The following is an 11,751-nucleotide window of genomic DNA, read 5'->3' on the forward strand; positions in this document are numbered from 1 at the left end:
TCTCTCTCTCTCTCTCTCTCTCTCTCTCTCTCTCTCTCTCTCTCTCTTCCTCTTTCTCTTTCTCTTTCTCTCTTCCTCTCCCTCTCTTCCTCTCTCTCTCTCTTTCTCTCTTCCTCTCTCTCTCTCCCTCTCTCTCTCCTTCTCTTCCTCTCTCTCACTCTGTTCCTCTCTCTCTCACTCTCTCTCTCTTTCTCTCTCTCTCCCTCTTCCTCTCCTCTCTCTCTTCCCTCCATCTTTTTTTCTTTCTTCATTTCTTTCCTTCCTTCCTTCTTTCTTTTTATGATAACTTGTCCTCTCTTTGGCAAACTCAATACAAAAACCAGGAATTGGCTTTATTTCAGACTTAACATCTGGCAGCACAAGTTTAGGATTGCACTTTGTAAGTGTTTGTGCTGCAAAACGTTTACTGATTGCAAGGTTATACTTCCATTCACCTTCTCTTGCTCTCTTTGGAGCTTTCTTTGCCTTTTTCATCACTTACGGCTATAAATCTGTTGTTGTTTTGTAAAACCTTGTAGGTCATGTGAGCAGGAAGGTTAATTTGGTCAGATTTTAAAACTTCAAAGCAAATAGCATTCTTTTAAAAGCTGACGGTCTTTGCACATTCTAATTTGCTCCCTGGCATGGTTTATTCCTCAGTGCTCTAATGTGTCTATCCACAAGAACTATGTACCCATACATGACCCTTGCTGGCTAATTTTTATTTTACATTTCTTATCTTAGGCTGACTCTAAGACTCCACTCTTGGTGAGATGTTCTGTATGGCCACTTCCAAATCATGATTTCAAAGTGGCATTATAGGGTAGCAGAATCACTCCAAAACTTTGCTATGTCTTTGGAAAAATTACAGTGGGATGGTGAACTAGAACACCAGGTTATAGTGCTTTATTTAATGTTTATTTGTTTCTTTGTTTTCCTAGAAAGCAAATCTCTTAACCAATCATGTTTGAACATTATCTCCTAATCCCCCAGACTGGACGCTGAGACTGACCCAAAGTTGTTTCTGTTTTTGTTTTATTTGTTTGTTTTTTGCTTTTGTTTTTCTCTTGTTCATTTTTTCCTTCTGTTTTTGATACCGGTCCCCCCTATCTTACTCGGGATGAAAGTGCAATGCCACTCAGATTCCCAGTCCCACCACTGACTGGCAAGGATACTTTGACCTACTCCATTTCAGACTTAAGCCAGTTCTCTGCTCAGGCAGCTTTTGGTTACCCCCCTCCCAGGGACCCGCCATATTGATGCCAGACTTGGTACAGACACCTTCCTGCAGCTCAGAACTCCCACGGTGAAGTGGCCTATCAGCCTCAGCCTCCCCCAGGAACAGGCATTTCCAACATGCTCACATGACCTGATAAAAATTTTATAATTTTTTTTTTAATGTTCAAAAGTTTTGTTGGCCTAAGTTAACAAACTCATTGAGTCAGAAAGTTTAAAATCTTAACTGTGCTGAAATTGACTGTATTTGAATCAGCTACTGCATCTGCTTTGGTCTGAGAAAACTCATCTGATACAATGAAATAGTCACTGGATTTGGATTCAGAAGAACTGAGTTTGAGTTCCAACTCTGCCACTACCTATATGATCATAGTCCAGTCTTTTAACTTCTCAAAGTCTTCATTTCCCCATCTGTAAAAATGTTGATGATAACATCTGCTCAACAAGTCTATTGTGGGAATCAAATTTTATAGATATACATATATGTGTGTAAGGGTATATACATACATATATACATGCATACATATATAAAGATATATAGATATAGATATAAACTTCAAAGTTGTAGAAGTATTCATTGTTAATCTTTGCTCAAAGTCCTGATAACCCTTCAACACTATTATAAAATTTCCATGCTTCCTTTCAAAATTAGAAAATGTTTGTAAGTGCAAGTCATTTAGAGGTGGAATATATTTAGAGGTGCTAATCAACAAAGGAATATGAACCAAAACCCCAAACATAAAAAATATTTATCTATTCCCCTTAATCACAAATCTAGTCATACTCAAAGCAAACCCAGGTGAAATCAGTAAAAGAGATTGAATTGAAATTTCTTCACTGATAACTTTCTCATATATTTAAAAGGAATGGCAAGTTGTACATAATAGATTTGCAGTTTCATAAGCAATCATCTATTTTATTATACTATGTTATGGAAATGCTTGTTTTGTTCCATAAATAAATTTTTTTAAAATAATAATAAAGAAGAAAAAAATTCACTCACATTTCAAAAAGAGATTCCCAGGATTTTATATCTATCATAGCTACTTTAGTACTCTCTGATTTTTATTCCTGCTATTTCTAATTTGAACTTACCTATTTAGAAAGCATGTTGGCTTTCAAAGCTACAGTGTTATTAAAAAGGTAACCTTTAAATGTGATTTCATTCAATCATGTGATTTCTCCTTCATACTGTAAAGATTTACTCATATGGTTCCTGTAGCTATTAGTAAAAACAGTAGTCAGAAACTAAATCCCAAGGATGTCCAAGAGAGAAAAAATATCATCATATATTGCCTAGCCTCCTTTCTTGTGCTTTCAAGCCCTTTTGTAAATTTAATGTTATGATCAAAGGAACCAGAGCATTTGCTACTCCTGAAACAATAAAGGGGAAATTGGGCTCCTGCAGGAACTCACCATCAGTTGGTATTAGGCCAAATGGTTAGTTCCCTACGTCTTGGTTTTGTTACCTAGTTGATGGAACCTCCCTAATTACTCCAGGCAGCTACTGAAGCATGCATCACATCTGGTTCCTGTGGAAATTGTCAACTTTGCTGATCCATCGCCATCTCTCTCCAAGTTACCCTCCTTGCACTGAGGCCAAAAGAAAAATGTTTATCAGCATTGTATCTTGCTTACATCCTGGGAAAGCTACACATACCTGGGCCCCAAAATTAGGATGACCCTCATAAATGAAATTTCACTCATTTGCACAGATTTTGAAAGGCATTCCCTTCCCTCTCAATCTCCAGACAGTGGTAGTGAGAAGGCTACAAATATATTTCTTTTTCCTTCCAATGCAAAAGCAGATAGGTTTCCTGTGAAGTAGTCAGTTCTGTTACTACCTCTTAAGGTTCGAAGGCAGTAGCTTTAAGAGACAAAGAGAAAGAGAGAGAAGAAGAAAAAAAAAAGGAGGAGAAGAAGAAAAATCTCCAGAAAGAAACAGTAGAGATCTTTTTTTCTTATCTTTAAAGTGACCTATATTTCACATGTCAGAGCAATCATGCTTAATCATTTTGGAAAAGAAAGAATCTTTTTGCCTCAAGCTTTCATTCTGCCTTTGTTTATTTGTTCGTTCATTTGTTTGGCTGTTTTCTTCCACATTCTTTATCCAATGAGCACTGGGTGATTTAAGAGGTCAACCCTGCAGAAGTCCATTTTCAGGATAGAGCATTTAGTTGCTAATGCTCTCTTTTCTCTCTTTGAAAGATGCCTCACTTCCTGCTTAAAGGCACAGTGACGTAGCATATGCTTTTTACTCTGTCATGGCTAGAAACAGGATGCCTTCAAGATGAGTGGGTTGTCCAGGAGGCATGAAGGTTAACAGCGGCTACTCAATTTGTGTCAGATCCTTTAAACGTTACCATTTGCAGTTCGATGATACTAGAAAATGAGCAAGCCCAGCTTATTTGGGATTACAGTGACATCAATGAAATCTTTGGTCTGGGGTGTGTGTTCTTCTAGTTATAAATATATGATACACCTGGACTCACCACTTAGATTTTGACACATTTTAGTGGTGTGCATGCTTAGGGAAACATGGATGCATGTTTTGTTTCAGAAGGAGTATACAGAACCTGCATTCTTTAGGGTTCCAGCCAAGTGGTTGACTGATTTCAGTTAGAAAGGGAAAGTCACAAAGCTAAATGAAAACCTCCATGTTTAATGGGAGTTGAACATGTGTAAGTAGAAATGATAGTGGTTAATGAAATTGCATCTTTACATGTGTGAGCCAGGTATGTATGTCATTGGTTGTTTGAGCAAAAGCTCAACTCATTAGGAATTGTGATTAGAAGCTTCTGATTAACTATGATCCTAACTCTCTCTTCCTTTCTCCTCCCACCCTTTGTCCTTTACAAAATAATTAACCTTTTGTGACTGCTGCCATGTCATGGAATGATCTTGGACCCTTCTTCTAACATGTGGTCCCTCTAAAGGATGGTCAGTCCCGAACAGTGAGGCAATTCCAATTCACTGACTGGCCAGAGCAAGGGGTGCCAAAATCTGGAGAAGGTTTCATTGACTTCATTGGCCAAGTACATAAAACAAAAGAACAGTTTGGACAAGATGGGCCTATCTCAGTCCATTGCAGGTAAGTTGAGAATCAGTGCTAAATTAATTTTCTTTTAAAAGCATGATTATCTTTGAAAAGAGGTCTGTGGGGCAGCCAGGTGGCTCAGCGAGTGGGAGCACCGGCTCCAGTGTTGGGATGACCTGGATCAAATCCAGGCTCAGATGCTCAGCACCACACCCAGAAATAACTGGCCATGTAACCTTGAGCAAGTTACTTAACCCCAATTGCTTAAAAAAAAAAGAGAGATCTGTGCCCAATAAGTGTGAATATTAAGTAGATTGTTATAGTGAATTTACAATTAAACTCTTGAAAATGTATTATGTATTTAAAAAGTAAAAGCAATGACTTATTCCTCTATCTTCTGGTGAAACTGGAAAATTCCTGAAAAGTACTTATTTTCTCTGAGAAGACTATACATAAAACAGGAAGTGGGGTTAGATTTTTTCCTTGAAAGCTCTACTGGTTTCTATTTTGAGAATTTTTTTTTCTTCCACATAGTCATATACTCCTTCATCCTAATATAGTATTACTAACAAATACTCATAAAAAGCAGTCACTCCACAATTGCTACTCCATTTCTTGCCCATTAATAGACTGGTTGTACAATGAATCTGAATACTATCTATACCAGTTATATTGACTATCAAATTGAAAACTGTTACTATATCAGAAAATGGAGTCTCTCCTAGTTAATTATTTCCAGTAGTTTCCATAGCGTCTTCTAATTTGAGTTATCAGAATTAATGAAAAAAAGGGAAGGAAGTTATTTGGAAAGGATATTCATGGTACTTTTTTTTAGATTTGTGCACTAAAACATTGTATCAAAGGAATATCTAATTTTATTCAATTTATTTTATATTTTAAGTTTTCATTACCATGGAATTTTAATTTTTAATCTCTAACCTTTTTTTCTTAGATTCAATCAATATTTAAATATTAGTACTGTTCTGTAAAGGTATAGTTCTTAGCAGAATAAATGTAATGTATCATAAGAACAAACCCACTTTATTGCAGTATTTTGCTTCCTAGTCCAATAATTCAAAAACCTTTTGTTTCTCTCTACACCATCAAAAGGATAAGAAGAACTAGATAATTTTACACTGGATTTAATCAAAACAGGAAAACTGGCCAGTTCAGTTTTTTTTTGTCTGGATAATTGCCTCAACATTCTATTGTCATTTTAACCCTTGACTCTGTTATCTAATCTATTTTTGATATCACCAAGTTTGATGATTTTGGTATTATTATTGAAAAGCTCTTATTTGACCAATACTTGATTCTTAAAGATGTTCAGTAGCTTCAGACTAATGTATTCTTTAGTTTCTTAGGTACTGTAATTATCATTTATGCTTTTACACTGTAATATGGATATGTCTTAGGGACTGAGGCTGTGTCTTAGAGACACAGGAATTCCAGGACCATTCAATCCAATAAGCATTTGTTTTTTAAGTATATTTATCTTTTATGGTTATTAATATAATTTGGGTTTTTTTTATTTTACCTTTATTTCTTAATATATTCATCCTCTTCTTTTACTCAGCATACTTTCTCTTGAAATTAAGATTTTAAAAGAGAAAGAGAAAAAGTCACTTCTACAAAACTCAAACAACACATTAACCACATGTGACAGTATAATTGGTGTCCCATATCCATAGTCCCCCACTCTGTGAGAGAGGAGAGACTTCTTGAACCCCTCCTAATGCCAACCTTGGCCGTTCTAATTAGGCAATTTTCCATTCTGCTTTTTGTTGTTGGTGGTGTTGTCCTTCCTATAATGTTGTACATATTCTTTTTTTTTTTGTATTGCTCACTTCATACTGCATCCGTTCATATAACTTTTCACTTATTTCTCTGGATTCCTTATTTCTTATAGTTCACTCAATATTCCGTTACACTCATGGAGCACAATTTGTTTAACCATTCCCTAAAGCTTACTTTCAACTAACACCCATTAAGTACTAATTACTGTATGTCTGGGGAAACTGTACTAGGGACTAAGGATACAAAGAAAAATAAAACCAGTTCCAGCCTTCAAGGAACTGTATAGTCCCAGAAACCACCACTAAGTTTTTGTTATTTATACCTAATTTTAACGTACAAATTAACTAGTCAATTAACTGGGTCACTCAATGCTTAGGAGGAAAGCCTGAAATACTACAATTAGGTCTGCACAACCAAAATTCAGGTGAGGGTTGCTCAGTTGTAGGACCATCCTCTTACCCCATCTGGATTATTTAGGAAGTGATCAATTAGCCTTTCTTAACAGAAAAGCCCCATCTACCAGTCAGCAGAGCAGGCTACTTTTGAAAGAATGCCAGAAAGATTAGAAGCATCACTTAACATTTCTGTTTTGACTCTTTAGAAAGATCTTGCACAAAGAGATGGCACACTATTTGTATATGCTCGTCAGCTACAACCCAAAGTAAATGAATCCATCCGTTTTCTACAGACTGTACCCAAGCGTTACACAGGCTGCTTAATTAGTATCTGAAAGTGTAGAGATTTTTCATATTATTCACTGTTTTCCTCATTACCTAAGCCTCCAGATGCTTCCTTGCTTCTTAAGAGTACAGCTATGAATTAATTTCCTTCTCTTGCTGCTGGAAAGATTCTGAAGAGTTGTCTTAAAGTAATAAAGAAAAAAGGAGGAGTGGGTAAAGTGGAAAATACCCCCAAAATGTTGCATATACAACAAAGAGAATTCTGGTATTTTAACTGCTGTGAAATGCCCCTTCCTCCTCAAAATCAGAAGTGAATTTTGTTCAGTCTGTGTCCTTGGCTATTTTTTTCATATGATGGGTATGTATATTATGTAGATATGTGTGTTTGTGTGTGTGTGTGTGTGTCCTGCCTCATATAAAAAAGTAGATTCCCCCAAGAGATTAAGTACTAACAAAGATGTCCAAAAGGTAGTCATCATCCTTGTGTCCTTATTTGAACTCACTTGAACCACCAACAGTTCAAGTTTTTAAACACTGAATATTCAAGTTAATTTCAGGGCCCACAGATACAGCCTATAAGAATGACATTTTATGTATGCTAGCTGCCATCCAACTCTATTGCAGTTTTTTGAAATTGCTGAGTTATTTCAGAATGACCCAATGTGGCTTTCATAGGATTGCTGTATTTTGGAGCATTTAATCACTGTTATTTACCCCATATAAAAGGCAGTGTGGGGTATTGGATGGCCTGTGAGGCATAGAGTCAGTAAGATCTTGATTCAGATCCAGGCTTTGACGCTTGTTAGATATCTGACCCCTGGGCAAGTTACCTCTATATGCCTTAAGTAACTAAAAAGACCTATCTATTAAATCATAGACAGATTGAGATATATGTTTTTGGAAATTGTTCTTATATAGTTTCCTATGCTGATGAAATCACATTCCTTTATTCTTACATGTAGTATAATTTTGCATTTGCCCAAGAATAGTCCGTATTGTTTTGTTTTAAATTTGGGTGAGGCCCTATCTAATTTCATGCGAAGTGTTCATACCTTTCAGGCCTTTGTGTGAAGACTTCCTTCTCTGGTTTGAGGACACTGTTGTGATAAGTGTTATATCTACCTCTAAAGTAAGTGACAACATCTAAGAGTCTCCCATTGATTAACCTTGTACTCTATTCCCGTTATAGTGCGGGTGTTGGAAGAACAGGTGTCTTTATAACACTGAGCATTGTATTGGAAAGAATGAGATATGAAGGTGTTGTAGATATCTTCCAGACTGTCAAAATGCTAAGGACACAACGGCCAGCCATGGTACAGACAGAGGTGAGTTAAGCCATCTGCATTTGTGGGGGACAGGTGGTATCAAATCTCACAAGAAACAAGCTCTTGTTTTCCCTTTTAAAAAGCCAGTGATACCTAGAAGAAATTTGCAACAGACACCCACCCAGTGGCATTCTGGTAGACCTAGGTCATTTTGGATTCTCCATGGAATATCTGACACATTTTTAAAAATAATAATAAAGTGATTTTTTTATCTCAAACTCACTGAAAAAGATGAGAAGGACGAAGATAAATGAAACTTAAAAGTGACTTACTTCTATATAGAACCTGTGAAATGTCTAAGATCTGAGAATGGAATCGAAAGACACCCTTCCCCCCTGCCATGCTTGATATCTGCACAAATGAACAGAATCAATTATATTTCAACAGAAAAGCTTCAAAGCAATGGATAAGTCATCTGAACTTGTTTATGAAAGCATAGATTTTTTTTCCATGACAATTCAGTGCCAGGTCATTGCCACCAGCAATTACAAAAGGGTTGTCCTGAGGAAGAAAAAAAAGAAACATGCAAAGAAACTGTAGAAACTGCAACATGCCACTGAAGGCTGTAATAAAAATGTAGCACCTGTCAGATACCAACAACACATGATCTAGTACTGAAATTATACATCAGAAGTTCACTATGTCTTATGCACTGATAGGTGAGAGATCTCCATTATACAAATCCAGACCTGAAAATATCCAGGAGAGTTACACCGCTAAATTGCCCTGAAAATAGGACATTATCAGAGATGGAACTATTTCTCACAGTCACAAGAACAGTGGAGTTTTTTGGAGGGAGGGGGTTGCTTTTTTTTTCTTTGGAAGGGGGAAGGTAGGGCAACTGGGGCTAAGTGACTTGCCCAAAGTCACACGGCTAGTTGTGTGTGTGTGTGTGTGTTAAATGTCTGAGGCTGGATTTGAACTCAAGTCCTCCTGATTCTAGGGCCAGTAGTCTATTCACCGCACCACCTAGCACTCCAAGAACAGTGGTTTTAATAGATATGGTTATACCAGATGGTCATAATCTCCAAACTAAATGGAATAAAAAGCTTTCAAACTATAAAGATCTAGAAGAAGAAACCCATCATCCTATGGGTATAACACACACACACACACAAAAAAAAACTAGACGTGTGACCTTGGGCAAGTCACTTAACCCCAATTGCCCTCCAAAAAAACAAACAAAAAAAAAAGAACAGAAACTGACATTTTATAGCATTTCAAACTTTAAAAAGCATTTTGGTTACATTGTCTCATTTAAGCATCAGCCCTGTGAAGGACGTTTATTTTCTCCATTTCCCATCTTTGATACCTTCATTGTCATGCTTTGTGCTGGGTAAACCCCTGAATTTTCTAATTCCCCCCATTTTCCAGTCTACTAGTATATATGCAGATGATCTGAAGATTCATAGAATGGCATTAAATGGTGTTTTAGTCAGCCAGATCTACTGGCCCTACTACCTCAAAAGATGATGTGAGGAAAAATGCTTGGAAGGAAGAAAATGTCTCATTATAATTGTCTGGAGAATATTCACCAGATAGTCTCTCATACAGGATGCAATAGTAGTACCAGAATTTGGCTTGAGAAATGAAAAATTATTAAAATTGCCTAAGGAATTTAAGGGAAAAAAAAGAAATTAGAACACTCAAAAGTCCACTTAACCAAATACTCACTGTGACAAAATTGAAAAGTGAATTCCATTTATTTTGCATGACCATTTTTATTGTACCAAATAAAAGCACATTTAAACAAATGAACGATACTCACTTCAGCCCCATTGGTTCCTGGAAATATGTTTTAAGTTCATTGGAAAAATCTTGCTTTTATTATTTCATTTATTTATTTTTCTCTTGCCATGCCTGCAGCAGGAGTCTTTGTTGTCTATTCTTTGTCCCCTCTCTGCTATAATGCATTGACCCTCCCTGAAATAACAGTTTTCTTCCTCATCAAAATCAAGATTATTTCATGCTCTGTGTTATTTTCATTCAGGTCTTTATGCTATAGACCTCTAGCAATCAAGTTGCATTATGTGAAATGAAGCAGATTGTTTGTGTCAGGGCAGCCGATCGCCTGAAGCCCTTTCATGGTGATCTAGATTGAATAAAATGAAATGCCTTTCCATGAGGGCATAGGAGGTCCAGGCCATAGTACAAACAATTCCCATGGCCTGCTGTCCCATGCTCACTGGTTTCCAACAGCCTCATTCACTTATTTATATGCATCAAAAGGGAGACTGGAAATTTTGCTTATAGGCATCATGGTACCACTTTTCCAATAAGAATTTTATTTTGTGATATTAAGTCTGTTTCAAGTAACATAGAAGACAAATGAATCTAGTTCCCCCCCCCCCTCTGGACTTGAGGTTATAGAATCTCAGAGGTGATAGAATTATAGATTTAGAGCTAGAAGAAACTTTAAAGGACATCTACTCCATTGTATAACTGAGTAACTGAAGCCTAAAAGGTTAAAGGATTTGCCCAAGGTCATACAGGTAGTAAATAACAAAATTAGTGCTCAAGCACAGATCTCTGATCCCATATCTAGTCCTCTTTCCACTCTTCCACACTGACCAATCAAATGAACAGGAATGCCTTCTACAGTATCACTGACAACTAGACACCAGACCTTTGCTTGAAGACCTCCGGGGATGGAAAAACAACTGCCTCCTAAGACAGTCCGTTCCAATTTTAGATGCTCTAATGGTTAGGAAATTTTTCCTTTCATTGACCCTAAATCTATCTCTTTGCATCTTGTACCCACACATTGCCCCTACTTCTACCTTGTACAGAACCAAGTAGAATTAGGATCATGGAGTCATAGGTTGGCAGCTGGAAGGAAACCCCTCCCCCCCATTTCCAATCTGTTGCCAAGACCTGTCAATTTCACCTTTGCAGTTTCTCTCAAATATGCCCCCTTCTCTCCTCTGAGATTGTCAATACTCTGATGCAGACACTCATCTCCTCACACCTGGGTTATTGTAATAGTTGCTGGTGGGTCTGCCTGCCTCAGGGGTTTCACCACTCCAGTCCATCCTCCAATCAACCACTACACTGATTTTTCTAAAGCATAGGTCTAACTATTCCACAACTCACCCCTCTGCTCAGTTATTTCAAGTAGCTCCCAGTAGCCTCCAGAGTCAAATATAAAAAGCCTCTGCTTGGTGTTCAGGGGTAACCTACCCACCCACACACCTTTTCAGTCTTCTGACATCTTATTCCCTGACACATATTTTTTGACCCAGTGACACTGGCCTCCTTGCTGTTCCTTAAACAACACATTTCTGTCTCTCGGTCCTGAACATTTTATCAAGCTGTCTGTCCTCCATGCCTGAAATGCCTTCCCTTCTCATCATCCACCTGCTGGTTTCCCTGGCTTCCTCCAAGTACCTCCCCAAATCCCAGCTTCTAAATAACCCTCTCCTAGCACCTCTTATTCTAGTGCTTTCTCTCTTTTAATTACTTCCTATTTTTCCTGTGTATAGTTTCTACATAATTGTTTACTACTTGTCTCCCCCATTAGATTATGAGCTCCTTTAGAACAGAGGCTGTCTTCTACCTCTTTTTGTATCCCTAGTGCTCACCACAATACTTGTCACATAGTAGGTGCTTTTGTGTATTGATGATAGGCCGGGCATTCCAAATCCCTTGTTTTGCAAATGAGGAAATTGAGGCCCAGAAAGATTAAGATTCTTACCCA

At 37.4% G+C, this 11,751-nt stretch overlaps 1 protein-coding gene across 15 annotated transcripts in view; it reads left to right on the forward strand.

Annotated features, from left to right (window-relative positions):
* The window catches only part of PTPRD (protein tyrosine phosphatase receptor type D), a 2,782,277-nt gene that overhangs the window by 2,765,434 nt on the left and 5,092 nt on the right, over nt 1–11,751 (forward strand). For all 15 annotated transcript variants that reach the window (XM_069090737.1, XM_069090735.1, XM_069090734.1 and 12 more), the window contains 2 exons: nt 4,152–4,306; nt 7,919–8,054. In XM_069090737.1, coding sequence (XP_068946838.1) covers nt 4,152–4,306; nt 7,919–8,054 — 291 coding nt within the window. The remainder of the gene's footprint in view (nt 1–4,151; nt 4,307–7,918; nt 8,055–11,751) is intronic.

Source organism: Petaurus breviceps, unplaced genomic scaffold (assembly GCF_028583685.1).
Source record: "Petaurus breviceps papuanus isolate PSGF00001 unplaced genomic scaffold, PetGlider_PUasm1.0 187, whole genome shotgun sequence".
In the NCBI taxonomy this organism is placed as follows: domain Eukaryota; kingdom Metazoa; phylum Chordata; class Mammalia; order Diprotodontia; family Petauridae; genus Petaurus; species Petaurus breviceps.